This window comes from Paramormyrops kingsleyae, chromosome 24 (assembly GCF_048594095.1).
Source record: "Paramormyrops kingsleyae isolate MSU_618 chromosome 24, PKINGS_0.4, whole genome shotgun sequence".
Lineage (NCBI taxonomy): Eukaryota > Metazoa > Chordata > Actinopteri > Osteoglossiformes > Mormyridae > Paramormyrops > Paramormyrops kingsleyae.
In genome coordinates this window covers 19,611,124-19,630,058 of record NC_132820.1, presented here as the reverse complement: position 1 = coordinate 19,630,058, position 18,935 = coordinate 19,611,124, and the positions used below count along the sequence as shown (strand labels likewise).

The following is an 18,935-nucleotide window of genomic DNA, read 5'->3' as shown; positions in this document are numbered from 1 at the left end:
AATGGGATGGCGTGTCTGATCCTCATTCCTACTTAGCTGAGTTGCAGAGACAAGCCAGAGCAAATGGTCTAGATGACCAAGATTGCTGTCGAATAGTTCAGTTAACCATACCTGCAGATCTAGTAGAATTGCTCCCTGACAATTTCAAGATGGCTGTTAATGGTGAATGGGCAAATGCACAGCAGAGAGAGGCAGCATTATTGGCCATGATTGGCAGTCCACAGCCAAACTGGGGGAGAATTCTGGAGACTAAGCCAGAGAGAGAGGAAAATCCTGTGGCCTATGTGAATCGCTTATTTAAGTGTTACACTGGGAATTCTGGAATTCCAAACCCACAGAGGAATGACCCAGCATTCCTAGCATTGGTCATGCAGCAGTATGATCCAATAATAAATGATGCTGCAAGACTAATGTTGAATTTGAAACAAAAAGAAGGTAATTTGACCTTTGCCTACATCTGCAATCTCCTCGGTAGTTGGAACGAGACAAGCCGAAGTCCCTTAAGAAAGGTGAAAAAGGTTTCAGCAGTAGCCACTAAGGAAGGTAGGCTTAAATCTGCTAGGAAAGATGCTTGTCATAATTGTGGTAAGATAGGTCATTTTAAGAAGGATTGTTGGTCAAAGGGTGGAGGTGCAGCAGGACACAGGCCAAGGGTACAGAGAGATGGGGAATCTAGATGTAAGAAAGAACCAACCCCATTGGTACCAGCAATGACTTATGAAGATATGAACAAATTATTACATGAAATCAAAGAAGTGGTAGCACATCAGCGTGCTATTCAGACTGATTCATGTATCAAATGCAAGGGGAATGCTTATTTGAAGTCACAGGGGTACCTGGCCTCTGTTAAAAAATTGGATGATGTGAAATCAGATGAAAATGCCAGACCCAGTGTTGAAATTACACTTAGGGGCTACTGTGACAAGTGGCTAGCAGACACGGGCCCTGCAGTCACTGACACACAGCAAAGCATTTCACAACTCATCCAAGATTGGGCAGAACATGACATGTTCTCAAAAAATGTCCAGAGAATTCTAGAAGATGATTTTCTGTCTGAAAATCATACCATAAGAAATACCTACCAGGGGAGCAAAAGACAATGGGATGATGTTGTAAAACACAACATTGCCAAATTTAAAAAAGGGGAACAAGTATTGGTCAAAAATTGCCTCCAGAAAGGGCTTTGGGATGCAAATTGGACAGGGCTACATGAAACCGTGGACACCTGTGGGGAGGGCAATCTTAAGCTTAGAATCAAAGAGAGGAATGGACCAGTAATGAAGTGGTTCCATGGTGACCAATACAGACTGATTCAGAATGTAAGATGTTAACCTGACATAAGAATGAATGCTGCACTTGATGTCTTTCAGGTTACATACTCCAAGTCTCACTGAAAACCACGGCACAACAGAAGAAATGATCAAGGGGGGCAGATGCATCGTACACAGCAAAGGAAAAGCATATGTCCAGCGCAGGAACAACGATGTAACCAGCCACATCGGTGCCATAAGTGGCATAACTTCCTCGGGACAATGCAAGGACTCTGCAGACCTCATGCGAGGAAGAAAACCACCTCGCATGTCAACCAAATTTGCATTAACACATATGGGAAACTACAAGTGTGACTGTAAGCTTGGGTTGAGAATTGATCAAAAGTAAATGTTTGTCTTAGAATGTGGTATATTCTAGATATTTGTATAATCCCTGTTACCACCACATACAGCCATATTATTGTGCAATAGGATTCTTGGGGATTTGGGAGGTATACATAGTTTGTAGAGATCTTTGTGTAAAAAAAATAATAATTTGACATAAGTAATCTATGTAACATGGGAGCATGGGATGACAGTACAGGATGGAATAGCAATGTTAGTAATAGAAAGTTTTGAGGGTTGCAATATTGGTAGGAATGGCACCATGTATTCAGGTGATCTACCCAATGAACATTGGAGGCAGAAAAGACGACCCTTATGCAGAATTCCTCCAGCCTGAACCTTTGCCTGAAACAAACAGGATTCAATACCTGCAATAGGTTGAGCAGCAACTGAATGTTCAGCTGCTTAAAATGCATGAGCGTGAGAAGGAACTGACAGAGCAAGTCAGTAACTATATCAGTGGAATGTCGACGCTGAAGGAGAACTACCAGGACATGTACTGGGATGTACAGTTCAAAGCAGTTATCACTGCATGTGTCGTGGTACTGCTGCTGGGTGTGGCCTTGATGGTCTATCTCAGATTCCTAAGGGAACAGCGGAAAAGGGACCTTGGATATGTGGAGAGGAAAGTGTGCATGACACAAAGTAGGGTGTAGGTTATGGAGAGGGACAACCACACCGCTACGACCTCCCCTATCCGACCCTTGTGTGTCGACCACTGATCAGTGTGATGCTGGTACTGTGCTCTGGGTAAACCTTTCACTGCTCTTGCACTAAGGCTCAAGGTTTAAGGGGGGATTATGTAAGGAAAAGCAGTAAAGATGCCCCAATGTTCTTGGTTGATCATTTGGATACAGACAGTGTTAGCAATTTATGACCATGGGGGAAGTCAGGGAGAGAATGGGGTTTCTGGTCGGCACCACTAGGGTGATAAGGAAGATAACTAAATTACAATGATCATAAAAGTCTCCACCCTGTCCTGCCCCATCCCTGCCCCAGGCTCCTCACAGGCCAGGGGGTCACTCTTCATATGTAAATTCACTCACAACACCTACACACAGCACCTTGGCGGGGAGGGTCTTTTGGGGTATAAAGGGGGGTGAAGAGCTGCCCTTAATTTGTATTTGAGCTGCCTTTCAGTACCCGGTGTATGTCTACGCTGTATTACATTATATTATTTTTACTGTTCAATAAACCACCATTTTGCTGAAACTGCGGAGACTCTGCAAGTGGATTCCTTACACACAGACACAATTTATACATCCGGCACGCATCGGGCACCTACATCCAGTCTCCTTTCGAAGTTTTTCCAGCAACCATGACAGATGGAATGACATCGCGGTGTTTGTAGGGGGCAAAGGGGAATAAAAAAATCCATACAAACGCTTGCAATGCATCGCGAATAGTGGGAACGAGCCCTAAAGTTAGCAATTTAATTAGCCACTCCACCCTCTTTCTAAACTGGAAAGCATTCTTTGGTCAACTCCTGTTGTCTTTCAATGTTATATATAAATAAATGACTTAATTGACTTGACCCTTTACCGTTTTCGTGTTGGGCGTGATTCAGCTCCTAATGTAAACTGAAAGTAAAACTATCTTCAGAAAGGCGCATTATCTCTAAGGGGGTAACGGTGTCAATTAAAGCGCATATAGTCTTTGTTTGTAAAAAATGAAAATATAAGGCGAAATTTGCATTCGTAGAAACGGTTATTAGTTTATAATAAAACAATTAGACAAGAATAAAGGCGGCGATGCAGATGAAAAGTTGCATCGTTATTTTGATCTTGTTCAAGTTCGTCGTTAACTCTGATGGTATGTACATTTTAAAGAGTTTTGTGTGTCTGGTAACTCGTATAATAATGTTGAAGAAATGTAATTGAGTTGTTCTTGTTTTGGGTGTATTAATTAATCTACCAATATTTTCTTACCAAATATTCAAGTAACTGTGTTGCAGTGGATGTTTTACGCTTATTATTTAATGCTTTGTTGTCATACAGTGATTTTATATATCTTATTCCTGTGGTAGGTTTCCTGCTACACGGCTCTGCTGGTCCTCTAACAGCCCGGCTTACAGGAGCTGTACTGCTGCCCTGCTTTGTGGACAGACCCCTGCCTTTGGAGGAGCTGGAGGTGGACTGGAGAAGGGCTGATTCAGACACCATCGTGCACCTATTCGAGGGGGGTCAGAGCAGACCTGAATCACAGGGGGACACCTACAGGGGCAGAGCGCGCTTCTTCTCACAGGAAATCCCCAAAGGCAACTTCTCTCTGCTGCTTGAGGGCGTGAGGACTGCAGATGCGGGAGTGTACAAGTGTGTGGTTTATACAGAGCAGGAGCAACGTGAAACACGGGTGGAAATACAGAAAGCAGGCAAGTGAACCTTTCTGATTTATGGCTTAAGACACATGGACAAGAGGCGTAGGTTTGTTATTAACATTGGTGGAGGCGAGTATATCGGGGTCATAGATGTGACGTCACTGTGTGGCGCTGCATGTTTACGTTCATCTTTTATTCGTAAATTATTGCTGCTTCAGTCACAATATTTAAAGTGATATTCATCTTTACATTTTTATTTATATTCACCTTCACCTACATGGCAGTTAAAATCACGCACAAATAGCGAGAGTCCGCACTAATGTCAGGCCACGGACTATGGAAAAATGACCTCACCTCAGGGTCCACTATGATGCCCCTGTCACTCTCCTGCACCCTGTCTTCTCTCATAAACACATCGTAACGGAAAGAATCACTAACACAACCACAAACTAGGAGCGACTAGGAGATCTTCTCCTACAGACCCACACAATTAAATATAAGGGATTTATTGAATCTCTTAGCTTAAAAGGAACTTTCTGACAGTCCTGTTAATGAACTGAAAGATTCTGAGTTTCTGGTAACTGAGTAACTTACTTTATGGTATTTTCCAAATAAATGCCAGGTCTGTCCCCCTTTTACAGGCTTCATAAACATTATGTCCTTACGGCAAACACGGTATGATGACAATTGTAGGGTTGCCAACTTTGGTCAGCTGGCTGAAGTGAGATTTTCAGGTCGAGACAAGTCTGCACACACACGCACACGCATTTACTTGTATGTTTAACAGTTTTCTTACCTTGTGAATTGTCTGTAGAGTTTGCAAACTGCCCCAACACTTTTTATGTAGCTAATTTTAGGTTTACGGTGGAGTAATAGATTTGCAGTAAGATTTCTTAAGTGAGAGTCCTGCGTGATTCTGAAAGCGTGAGAGTCACAGCACTTGTGTGAGAGTTGGCAACTCTGTAATTGTGAATGCTATTACAGTAACTAACCAGGCTAGTTGCAGTTTGCACATAGTATCACATAACAAGATGATCAGTTTTCATAAAGGTTGACAAGAAACACAGACAGCAAAAGGTAACTGTGCCAGATATTGGATAGAATTTGGTGTAGATCCGCAAAACGGGTCTGCGCCGGGGTCTTTCTGTCCAACGGCCCAATACCGGCACGGATTTGGATTGGGGATCAGGAACAGACCTTGGCCAGTACTGGCCCGATACAGTTATTAATGCTATGATATTTGGTGTGGATCTGGCTCAGATCCGTGACTCAGACTTTACATCTGGGGCTCATCTGGCCCTGGTCTGTGATTGGTGATTAATTTTTTCAGCTACACCTGTGCCAGACATGGCCCAAATAAATCCCCACACATTTCTCGTCTTCAAAACAGTTTATTAAAAATTTTTTTTTACATTTCTGTATCTCAATCTCATCCAGAGAACACAACATTTTTTATTTGTCATTACAAAAACTCCAGTCATATGAAAAATGTAAAAAATATATTCAGAAACATTGTGACAAGCTTGCGTGGAATAAATTGTTTAATTCAATATCAATTGTATTTATTAAAAAATAATGCATCATGCAATAATTAAAAAAAAAATTAACAAATTTACGTGTGTGCGGAGACCAAGTGTCAAATAGCAAGACGTTGAAAATAACAGTCAACTTACATGATAGTTTGGATGGTTAAAGGAAAACAGGTGATCAGCAAAAGTTGGAGCCAGTGGAACCGGGTACAGGTCTGAACATAAAAGTACTTTTATTTTACTAATCTCTGAATATACATTGATCTGTGTTTGTGTGTGTGTGGTGGTATCTTACTTAGTCTGTCACCGAAGAGTAGGAAGTAGCACGTCTGAAAGTAAACTGGGAATACAGTTTTCAGACTTTATTCAGGAGGAAAGGAATTCAACATTTGTGCTGGATGATATTGGTGGTGCCTGTAGAGTGTCATTTCTAAACCTTAATGTGTTATTCGACAGGGCATCAGGTGGAAATAAAGATCAAGCAACAAGTTTCAAAATCAGGGTACAGGTGCATTATGTGTCTCAAAATGTGACTGTATGTATGTGATATAGCTGGTTACCTGCAAGAGATGATGGGCGGCTTGACCTCAACTTGACTAGCATCAGCAGAGGGAATGGAACAAAACCTATGGAGCACAGTTCAAAGAAATAGGAGATATTTAGCTACTCAAAAAAAACTCAGTAACACTGCTGCAAAAATGAGAATCTGAATTTGAAATGAACAACAAGTAAGAAACTGAAAAAAGGGGGAAAAATACACTTAATGTTTCACCTCATAGATAAAATACACTTATAAACATATTTGTTCAAACACTATCAAAATTAAATCTGAAAATAAACGTTGTGCAAACATTTAACTAAACGAAGTTTGCTGATTTATCCAAAAACCGTGTGAACAGGGTCTCATAAACTGGGCCTGCTAAGTTTAAGCAACTTTAAGTAACGTTTGCATGCTAACCAGATGAATGAACTGAAAGACACAAACAGGCTGGAAATGAGCTTAGATATTATTTATTGTAGGGGTGCACCGATTGCAGTTTTCTGGCCGATCAACGATCACCGATCCTTAGGCAACCTTACCTGCCGATCTCGATTTTTTTTTGCCGATCTTGTTTCTTTCATAACTAAAAGACAGTTACTTCAATGTTTCCATTTTTATTGAGTAAATTGATATGAATACTCACAAAACATGAGGTAGTGTCCTCAAATATAAATGAACATATAAATGAGCATTGCTGTTTGAAGTACAAAATCATATTTTTTCTTCCAGACTTTAATTTCTCTAATTTTGTAAAAAAAATATATATATATAGCTGTTATGACACACTTGTCCAAAAAATAGGGAGGGAGGCATCCTGCACTGCACCTCTCTCGGGAATGGGAGAAAAGGCTGATTTAACCCTCTGGGGCCTAGGGGTAGGAAACACACTTTCACTGACTGGGGCATGATCACACATTTCATCACACTTAATTCATGGCAAATAAATGATTTCTTATATATTTGTTTTGCCATTACACTCATCTTTATTTTAATATATATTGTAAATATGTCAGATTTTTGTTAAGTTTGAAATTTGACATCAAAGTATAGACATTGCAAAATGCAGTTTGGAACACTTGCAGAAACATTATAAAAGTACATAGTAAGCAATGCGGGCAGTTTGTTTTGATCCCAGATATCTGATCACCAAAGTCTTGGCTACATGAAGATGACTAAATGGTGTAGATGCAACATTAATTTGGATAAATAAATAAGAAAAACCTAACTCATGTAACTATTTCTGGCTCCTTTCATTGAATATGTAGCAACTTTCATGTGTATGAATGAGCCATTGTCACCTGGCCACGTCCCCAACCCCCTTTTATGGCGCTGAAGGGGATGTATCTGGATCGCGTTTCACCGTTGCGCTGTTAATCAAATTACCATGCGAATGCGATTTGAATACGCGCTAATGCGGCTATTTAGAATGTGAATAGCGATCTTCGGGTGAGAGCGGTACTACACGCCCCCGATGCAGGTAAAACAAAGTAAGATGACATGGTTTACTTTTTTGCCGATTTAACCTAATTAAAAAAACTTTAATACTTCCGACAATGGACGTTTTGAAAAGAAGACAGATTACGGATTTAGCCAGCGTTTTTTTCATGATTATACATTAAGATTTCAGCGAGATATTTATAAACTGAAATAGACGCGAAAAGTACGCGATGTCGTCGACGACATACTCGACCCCAAAGAGTTAAAAGCATATAACTAAGATCGGTGGATCTCATGGGAATATGGTCGATTTCTGATCCCCTCAAATTAACGTGATCGAGGCCGATCGATCGGTGCGCCGATCGATCGGTGCACCCCTAATTTATTGCCAAGTTGGTGACACTATGCAGACGTACAAAAATATTGCCCGCATGTCATTGCACATAACATCCATGCGAACGGAGATATTCACCAATTTTGAGAACAGGCTTTCACCACAATCGCCAATTCTTACTTTAAGCCTACTTTCGCATTAGTTATGTTTCTTAATCGCTTGGATGGAACTATCAGCTATATGTCAATCTAATGTCAATCTTAATATAGTTTTATAATGCACTTACCAAGAACCACAAGCAGGTCTTCTCTGGTTGTTGTGTACGACTCTTCAGGTACCTCTTACTGAGGCAGGTACACACGCATCTGCGAGATTTAAAAAAGTGCGGGTCCGGTCTGCGCTGCTGCTCCAGATCAGATACAGACCTTTCTGATGGACTGTCAGTCAGAGGTTGAAACTTTAAAAAGTTTAAAAAGGTTTAAATTAGAAATTTTGGGTGGGCAGCACTTCACACAATGGACTATATTACAGTGCAGTAGTGGCTTGTGACCAGAGAAATATGGACAATATGGACAAACAAGGACATTTTCATATTTTATGTTTGAACTATTTTTGAACTCTACATTATACTCTCGTGGTCATCCCTCTAATCAGGAAAGACAAATTATTATTATTATTATTATTATTATTATTATTATTATTATTATTATTATTATGTGATTTCTGTAAGGGGCTTTGGATAGAAGTGTCTGCTAACCAAACATAAGCTTATCTACTGGCATATTAGAGGCAAAGTTGGAACTCAAACGCATGAACTAGTATAAGAACATAAGAGCAGAACAGGTAACATGAACAGTAATATAGGGGAAGGAGGCTCCTTAGGGAGAAAAAGCATTAAAAGATAATTACCACATTACTGCATGAACTACCCGCAATAGCTGCCCACTTGATTCCAAGGCACCGGACCTGAAGCTTGGTTATTCAAGTTAAGAGAAGCCGTAACTGAACTGCTGGTAGCAAGTTTTGATTTGGGAAGCACAAGTTGTTGCATGTTGTTTATGGTTGTGAATGATTAATTTAAGTAAATTATAGTATATAATCTATCTAACCAGGGAACTTTATTTGTACTGAGCCCTGACAGGGTTGCTAACTCACGCATCTGACACTCACGCTTTTCAGGTTCTCAACAGAATGCATCTTACTGCAATTCTAATTTTACTCCAGTATAACCCCCTCCCCCCCCCCCCACACTTCTAGGATAAAGAATATTTTTGTTCATCTACAGAATAAGTTATAGAGACGGACAGAGATAATTCAGAATTGGGAGTGGAAAAACATTTGCGTATGAACGCAAAATTCTGAGATATGCCGACATAGCAGCTGAGGCATTATAAAGACAGAAGTGGGGAGTTCAGGTCCAGAAAGTACAAATCCAGACCAAGGCTTTGTTTCAACCAACCACAGTGAAAAAAGTTACTTTGAATGAACTTAGTTTAATTATATATAGTGGTTCTACAAGTTTATGCATTGACTTTGTGTTCTGAGAACAGAATATAGTTGAATTAATCTGACTATTTTTTTTCATGTCTAATTAATCCAAATGAATCACTCCCATTCAATGAAATTAGGTATATGATGTAACAGTAGCCATGGTAAAGGGTAACTGAAAGACAACACAAACCACTGTGAAGGACTGTTTTTGCAAAGGCGTCTGCTCTGTGGAACTGGATTAAACGAAGCCCAAAACCATCTGCTTTTCTGAGGGAAAAATTTGGGATCGGCTTTGTATCCTCAAATGACACACAATGGAACTCTATGTTTCTTGTTATGCAGCAATTGTCACTCATTGTCCCTTAGATTGTGGATGCTGGACCAACCAGTCACTGGACCCACCTCCTCTACAGTCTGATTGGTTATCTCTCTGAACCAATCACTTTTCATTCTGGCCACAAAACATTTTTGTGTAAGCAAAACTCCTACAAGCTTAGTGTGGTGCCAGATTCTTCTCATGGGTCACATATGTGAAAGTGTCAAAATTTTAAAAGTATGTTGAAATGAAAACAACCCCAAATATCTTCCTGAGACCCACGGAAAAAAGTGTCCTTCAATTTGTCTTTGGGGGAAATAAGACATCTTACAATTTAGATTTTTTCAAATTTATTTTTATTTTTAATTTCACAGCCTCTCCTCTTTAGTGTACAACAGGAATAAATACGTTTCCTTACATCAGTGAAAAAATAGATGCAAAAACAAATTGTCCACTACAATGGACATAAATTAATGGGTGGGGTCTCAGGAGGTTTATATAAATTTCCCCTTTAAATACGAGGGGAAAACACACAGATGTCAGGTTGCCAGATTGTATAAATCTTCCTGTACTTGTTCCAGACAGGCTGGTGGTGACGGGTGCAGATGAGCCTGTCTATGCACATTCTGGAGAGGATGTGACTCTCAGCTGCTTTGTGGACACCCATGTTACTGTGAGAGAGCTTCAAGTGGAATGGAAAAAGACAAACGATGATGGTGACATCTTGGTGCTTCTGTATGCTGATGGAGAGAACAAACCAGAATCTCAGGATGGGAGATACTCTGGAAGAGCTGAGTTCTACACTGAGGAAATTCCCAAAAGAAACTTCTCAATGAAACTGAGGAAAGTCAGGACTGAAGACAAAGGAGAGTTCAGGTGTGAAGTCCACTCAGATACTGATTCTGCCAGTACAACTGCCAGGATAGCAGCACTGGGTGAGTCACTAGAAGGACTGGTTTTAACATGCATCTCAGCACAGTTCTGTGTGAATAAAACACATTTTCATTCCGCTAAGCCTCAGTTGTACTGCTGCAGACTGATCTTTATGCAAATGCCATAGAGTGTAATCTGCTCAGTGTAACAGTAGAAATTGTCAAATTTAGTTCAATTTTAAAGTGACAAAATGCATTAAATGAATGAATTAAATTTGTTTCAGGCTTCAGCCTTAGTGCAGTTTTCAACTCTGTCATAACATTTTTTAGAGTGATGCAGTGTAATGTGTAATTATGGTTTTATTATTTATATTAATTTAGGAACTCAGGGGTAGAAATGCGGTTGCTTATCTATGCCTTACAGTTGTAAATCAGAGATTCGCGCTCTTTTTCTGCCTCCCTTTGTCTGAAAGAGACTATGCAATGTATGTGAAAACTTGTGTACTGAACCCTTTTTTTTAATAGCCCGATTTGCTACATTTTATAATTTGGCAATGTATAATCAACACTGTTCTTTTACTGAAGTAAAGAAAGTTATCCAAGCCATCCTTAATTAGGACACACTGTATGCAATGGGGTACAGCTTCAGTAAAATATACCTGAACTTGTCACAGCTGTGAGATATGCCACCTAGCCATGTATTCTGTACATTGATGGCAATAATAAGCATGCACCTCATAAGAGGAATTATAAATTAATCAATGAAAATTAGCAAAGGTTTGGATCGAAGGTGGAATATCATGTTTGGTATCGATGTCATCCTAAATTATGTCCGAATGTGAATCCGGGGACGGATTATTACACAATTGAACCTATCCAAAGCTAAATTACTTAATTAAAATCAGCACAAAAGTTGGCCAAAGACCACCATAAATCTATGGGGACATTCGGGGAGCCTGCAACCGGCCCCTCGGATCCAGGTACCACTTCTCATTGGGTATGAGTCGGACCCTGGGTCATGAATATTCATGGAGCCCATGGGGCATAAAAGCCTCACACCCAGAGAAAACAAAGGAGGAGAAAACATCAAAAGAGAAAAAGAAGAAGAAAACGCGAAGCCTCCAATCCCAGACTGCGGGAGAAACTACGCGCGGAGAAGATTAAATCTACCATCGAAACTACGAAGCCTCTTCGCCGCAAGTTTCAACAAAAGACAAAGCTGATCCCCGCTGCAATCACTTAAACTCACTGTCAACTCTTTCATATTCTTGCATATTGAACTGGTACTGATCTATACTGAAATCTGGGTTGCCTGTTTAGATCCTAGGCTTGCCATTGCAGAACAGTATTTAATCATAACTGATCATTGTTTCCTATTTTCAATCAATTTTCCGTAATTTCGTTATTGTGTTTATATGTATTATGTTATGTGTAATGTTTGTCCTGTTTTAGTGTAGCATTAGAATAAACGCATGCTGTTCACATTTTAAATCTCCCTCTCTGTGCTTACAATAAGTCACTTTATTGGTCTGAATCCCGTTACTGAGCTTTGAAGTCCCACTCGCGTCCTCAAGTATCGCGAGACTCTCTCTTTGGCCAAGAGCTGAGTCGCTAGGTTACAGAGAGAAGCTGACCCGGTGGACGGGCAGCTATCTTAGACTGAGTAGTGATACCAACGAATGAATTCCATTCACATTCTGGACTTAAATCATCCAGCTCTTTACCAAGTGGGACTAATATAAAGACTGTGATATCGGAACAACAACTCAAACCTAATATTCCCTATTTAATTGTGGATGAATTAATCATTAATTAATTCATAATCAATTCCCCTGAACATTGGTGGAAAACCACCCCCATTTGAGCTGTTCAATTCCTACACTGGGTTACACAGTTAAACAGCCCTTTGTGACATGTTGTGTAAATATATCCAAATCATATACAGTATGGGAATATGAAAAATCTTATATATTAAATCTTTATGTTTTCAGACATAAGAACAGTTAATATGTACACACTTATGGACAAAGATTTAATCATAAATTTCTGCTCCACTTTGTGAGATTAAATGGTGTGGACGTGTTGATTATGCTGCAGCATGATAAACAGCCTATTTTAGAAAATGACTAATGGAATGTAATTCTAAATATTTTAGGTTATTCCTCCCTGCATTGGCTGATTCTGGGGCTGTGCATCGCTGTCACACCTGTAGTCCTACTTACTGGTGCTCTATCTGTCAGGCATTTAATAAGGGAAGGTAAGTGTAGCATCTGCTCTGTCATTTCTAGTCATTTTGGTGACATCAGTGGATCCATGTTTGCAGCCACTTATCCTGTAGAGGGCATCTCAGCAGACATGGGGCATCAGGCAGGACTGTATCTACACAGGGTGCCTGTCCATTGCAGGGCTTAACTGTGATGTCATTAACATACTTTGATCCTGTGCCTCTGGTAAGAAACACATATGTGTGAATATATATTATTTCAGAAAGTTTTATCACCAAAACAATGAAGCAAAGCTGATGTCCTCATTGAAATGATACTAAAATAATGCAGGAGCTGCATCTGGTGAGACTGACAGTCTGTACTGGGTGTCTGTAGGTGAGCATGCAGCAGAATGACCTTCTGAGGATGGCTGTAGATCATTAAACTTTGCATGAATTGTTAGCTGATGTTAAAAAGCATGTGGTTAAATTTGGTTCTACTTTCTGTCTATAGATACAAGCAGACAGGCTCTGTTGGGTCACTGTTCACATGTCTTAGTTCCACCAATCATGGTTTCTGCAGCATTCATCCTGTGGGGTGTAATTGAAGGTGAGCCCATTAAATATGGTTTAAAGAAGCTTTACGAAGAGACAGATTTTATTGATTTTGTTGAAGGCAGGTAAAACAGACCCAAAGCAAAAAAACAAAAACAGAATATAAGTCATGGAACACGAGAACTATAAAACTGATACAAATGAAAAACTAGGGAACATAATCTACAAAAACAGAGGAGACAGGATTTGAACACATGACAGAGGGGTTTATCCCCCAACTGCTCCCAGTATTTTCTGACGCTGCTTGACTCTGCTAAATAAATAAAACTTACTGTTAACTGTTTTCCAGGATCCACAGAAGAGGCTGTTACTTGTACTGTCATCAGTCTGCTGTGTATCCTGGTGTTGATTAATATAGCTCCATATCGGGAATTAATTACAGGTATGTTTACATATTTCCATGTTTCCTATCCTGTTTCCTACACTTCATATTTAAGGAGGTTGTCACTGTTTGGGGAAAAAAAACTGTAAAATAAAGACAGGTGTTTATACACTGCCCGGCCAAAAAAAAAGTCGCCATTTGAATTTTTCGTTGGACCACCTTTAGCTTTGATTATGGCACACATTTGTCATGGCATTGTTTCCACAAGCTTATGCAACATCTCAGCCTTTATTTCCATCCAGATTTGCATTAATTTCTCACTGAGATCCTGTATTGACAAGTGAGTTGAACCACTCCATAAAGCCTCCTTCAGCACATCCCAAAGACCTAAAATGGGGTTAAGGTCACAACTCTGTGGTGACCAAGTCATGCGTGAAAATGATTCCTTATGCTTCCTGAACCATTCTTTGACAATTCGAACCCAATGAATCTTGGCATTCTTGTCCTGGAATATGCCCAGGGCAACAGGGAAGAAAAAAATTCATTGATGATGGATGGAGGTGTAACCTGGCCATTCAGTAGTTTCAGGTACTCAGCTGACTTTATTGCTGCATAACGTTGCTGAGCTGTAATAATGATCCAGTCATTGGCTCTTGAGTATTTGCTGATATAAATTCAAATGGCGACTTTTTTTTTGGCCGGGCAGTGTAGTTAGTTTTACCGTGACAGAGATCATTGTCAGCATTGTGTCAGAGCGGTTTGGAGAGGAGCAGCTGTGAGCTTCCAAAGGACCATATGTAAAGAACCAAAGAGCAGTGAAGATCCATAGTATCAGGCAGGAGATAGAAACCTTCTGATCCTAATACAAACTGGCAAAAGAAGAGGAGCACAGTGGTTTGGCTCAGCTGATGTACATCCTACACAAGAAGATCAGGGTCCTCCGTCGGGCAGAGTGGCATCAGAGAAAGAGCCTGAAAGCACTGCATTCATCACCAAGCCCTTCCAATTCATGAAGGAACTGTTAGGGCAGAAGCATAGCAGCAAGCTGGCATGTTCACTGGAGGAGAGGGACCAGCATATGAAACAGATGTATAGTGACCCAGCAATAGATGAGGACTTGGGAGAGTGCAGCACACTGATACAGCCGACTGAGGCAACTGTGCAGTTTGACACGTCAGACCTGCAGCTGAAAGTGGTTCCTGAGGTAGTCAGGAGAGGATGAGCAAACTCAGCTCCAGGCCCGAATTGCACCCATATAACGTGTAGAAGAACTGCCCTAAACTCTTCCTGCGCCTGTGGAAGCTCCTCTGAGCAGTGCTGTTTCTAACCGGCTTTGCACCTTTCTTGTGAGGTTCAGTTACACTTATACATCAGTCCAGAAAGTGGGCATGTCAGGAATGGCCGGATGCCTGGAGCACATGGGCGTGGTGACTAGTGATGCGTGGATCACAGTTATATCCGGGGGGCAGGCAGATTCATAAACATTACTATTCTGACTAATAGCAGAAAGGTTGCTTGCCGGTGATAAATGAGGAAAATATTAAATGTTAATGTATTTTAAGCTTCATTTTACATCAGGTATGAATTAGCAGACTAGACTCTCATTGTGGATCCATTTGTCTTAAGCAGTGAAAATCAAATAAGGAGAATTAAAAACAGTGTCTACGTACATCTTGTGATGCTTCTCTTCTTTGTCATTACATAATGACTGCAGCCTTTAGCCAGGAGGTTGTGTCGTCGGATGGTTACCAGCACTCATTGGGTGTTTCGACCCTTAACCATAACACCCTCCTGCTGGCGGGTCAGCAGTGCAGGCCAGCCACTACTCACTCCCTCCTGGCTGCCAGCTTGCCCCCTCCCTCCTACTCCATATCCAATAGGAGGTTCTCTCTGCCGCCTCCCCCAGTCTTCGTACCGTCTTCTTCCTCTTACTTCCTGTCAGTCCCACTACTGTCAGCAACTTCCTGGCTGATTGGGCTGGGAAGCCTCTGCACCCGACCTCAATTGGGTACAACCATATCGGCCATCCTTTGTCCCTGCAGTCCTGCGCCAGATCTCTATAGCGCTCAGATTTCCTCTCGAATGCTTCTTCACATCCCTACTCCCATGGTACAGTGAGCTCCACAAGGATGATCTTTTTCCCTTTAGTGGAGAACCGGACTGCATCTGGCCATAAGGTTGTGTGAATGACATCCGGGAACTGGAGCCTTCTCTTCAGGTCTACCCTTAGCTCCCACGCTTGTGCTGACAGCAGAACACTTGCCCTGATGTTAGTGGCCCTTGCCGACTTTGCTCCCTCCTTGACAAATGTGATGGCAGGTGGTGGCCTGCCCGTAGGTTGGCATTTCTGGGTTCTTGCCTGCTCTAGAAGATCAGCGAGCACGGCTAACACTTTATCGTGGCGCCACCTGTATCTGCCTTGGGATAGAGCGATCTTGCATCCTGACAGGATGTGTGCCATGGTCCCGTTTTTCCCGCAGAGCCTGCACATTGGGTCGTCTCTCATGCCCCATCTGTGAAGGTTCACAGGGGTTGTTTAAGTTGTCATAGACGGCCCTCAGCAAGAAGGAGATCCGGAATGGCTCGAGTCTCCATAGGTCTGCCCATGTCAGCTTCCTCATCGGGAGTTCCCACCTTGTCCAGGCTCCCAGGGAACATAGCTCCACCACTCTCGCCTTCCTCCGCTCCTCCTCTAGGTTTCTTATTTCTGCCTGGACCACGGATCTTCTCTCCCTTGGATTGGCTTTTCCCCACTTTTGGAAGTGGGTCATCCCCAGACCTTGCCTGCTTATGCAGGGTGCTCCAATGATGTCTTTCAGCTGGGAATATCCTTCTGCTTGGGTCAGTGCTGTAGAGGCCTCCCACTTCCGTCCTGATCAAGTCTTTACCCCTGCTTCCTGGACCTTATGGTCTCTCGAGTCCCTGAGGGTCATGGTTCAGTTCAGTTCAGTTCAATTTAATTTATATAGCACATTTAACAACAACCGTGGTTGACCAAAGTGCTTAACAATATCTGACACTCACACATAAACTAACCAAAAACAATTATTAAAAGTCACGGTATCTCAACTCAGCTCGAAATAAAAGCTAAAGAATACAGATGGGTCTTAAGCAATGACTTAAATGTTCCAACAGTCTGAGCAGTTCTTATGTGTACAGGTAAAGTATTCCACAAATTTGGTGCCACCACCGAAAAAGCTCGGTCACCTTTATTTTTTAGTGTTGACCCTACACTTTGCCACCCTGAATTCCTCAATGAGGGATGACAGAGGTAGTTGCAGCTGCCTTGTTCTGCTTATTGCTTGTTGATCTTTCGCTCCACTCCTTCCACTGCTGTTAATGAAACTTCATACACCGAAATCAGCCACATCAATCTGGGTAGCAGGCCATGTTGGTATAGCCATGCCTTAAACTTCCCAGGGAGTCCGGATTTCTCTATGTTCTTCAGCCATCCTTTCACTTGCTTCTCAGTGCTGTGGACGTTATTTCTGTCCTTCAGTGACTCATCATACCACTTCCCCAGATACTTAATAGAATTATCCTTGATGGATGGAATGACCTCACCTTGTAGGAGCAGATTAAACCTGTCTGTGATGTTGCCTTTCCTGATAATCATACTCCTTGACTTTCTTGGCTTGAACGTCATCCAGGCCCAGGTTGCCACCTCATCAAGCTTGGTTAGAACCCATCTTACCAGCACATGCGAGGATGTTGTGATTGTAAGATCATCCATGAAGCCCCTTATTAACAGTTGTCGGGCGCCTGAATCCATAGTTGGACCTCTAGTTACCTTTTCCGCTGCTGTAATGATAAGGTTAATACCCATGATAAACAGGAGGGGCGAGACTGTACATCCGGTGACAATCCCTTTCTTGAGGTGCTGCCACTTTGTGATGTAGTCTCTGGTCTCAAAACGAAGCTTGATCCCTCACAAGTATGTGCAGATCATCCCCTTGATATGGTCTGGGATGTGGTAGTGCTTCAAAGCCATTTTAATTAGATCGTGGGGAATGGATCCGAAGGCATTCGCCAGGTCTAGTCAGACTACGGTCAGGTTGCCTTTCTTCAACCTGGCTTCGTGGATCATATGGCTCAGGACACCTGAATGTTCCATGTATCCTGAGAAACCCGTGATCCCTCCCTTTTGGATAGAGGTGTTCAAATATCTATTTACGATCATGTATGTAGTCAACCTATTTGCCAGCACTGAGAAGAAGATTTTACATTCAACGCTATGTAGAGAGATCATCATGCTTACATGTTTCCCACTGAGGAATACTGGTAATGTGTGATCGGGTGCCGGTCTCTGAATCAGAGAAATTATTTTGTTCAGGTGGGTGGTGGGTGGATGATTTACGTGTACATGCGGATTCAGATGGAGTCAGAGCCAATCTGCGCATCACTAATGGTGACACAGCTGATCAGGGAGGCTGGGAGAACAAAGGCAATAGAGTTTAGATTCTCTGCCCGAGCCCGAGCCCAGACCCGACCCGACCCGACCCGTGGGCCGGGTCGGGCCGATATTTCCTGCCACTATCTTCGGGCCGGGCCGGGCCGGGCCGGGCCGGGCCGGGCCGGGCGGGGCCATGATCAAGCATTTGTGTGTGGTTTTTTTTTTTTTTTAAATCATTACTTAATTAGCCTAATTGGGTGGAGAGCTATGCCATAATTATAAATGTAGCTCCCTCCCGTAAGACACGAGCACAAGAGTCCTTTGCATTTAACTGAGCCGACGGTTTATTCGAAAGACAGTGGCTTCGTTATTATCACCATCATGGCAGACGTGAGAACTAAATACAGATACGGAAACACAAAATCAAGCACATTTACTTACAATATTAGCTAACAAACATTGAAATTCAAATGAAATATAAACATAAATAACAATAAAGATAGCTTAGAGAATTCATATACAGTTAACACGAACCTCAGTTAGCATTTACATTTACATGGCTAAATACAACAAACTTAACTAAAACTTAATTAACACATACCTCGTTGGCTGCTTACGGAAGGATTTAACCTTTTTCTTAACCCTTTACTTAAAGTTCGATGCCGTGCACACAAACTGGTTTCAGCAGCAAGCGAACTGGATAAGTGAAAACGTGCTTTTCTTCTAAACGTGTCTCAAAAATCCATTCTGAATAAACAAACAATGCAGTTTACATGCTTCGTCCTTGTTGCATTTTTCATTAAGATAAATCTAAACTAATTTCTGTAGTTCAAACAACTTAGAATTGTAGTTGAGAACGTCTGTTACAATGGCTCACGTATTAAAAAATAGTCGGGTTTAAATCGGGCTC

General features: G+C 41.6%; 1 protein-coding gene across 1 annotated transcript in view; it reads left to right on the top strand.

Moving 5' to 3' along the window:
* Positions 1-2,065: 2,065 nt before the first annotated feature.
* LOC111838118 (uncharacterized) overlaps positions 2,066-18,935 on the top strand; it is a 48,225-nt gene continuing 31,355 nt past the window's right edge. The window contains exons 1-6 of the mRNA XM_072706169.1: positions 2,066-2,300; positions 3,682-4,026; positions 10,202-10,555; positions 12,648-12,749; positions 13,210-13,305; positions 13,600-13,692. Coding sequence (XP_072562270.1) covers positions 2,066-2,300; positions 3,682-4,026; positions 10,202-10,555; positions 12,648-12,749; positions 13,210-13,305; positions 13,600-13,692 — 1,225 coding nt within the window. The remainder of the gene's footprint in view (positions 2,301-3,681; positions 4,027-10,201; positions 10,556-12,647; positions 12,750-13,209; positions 13,306-13,599; positions 13,693-18,935) is intronic.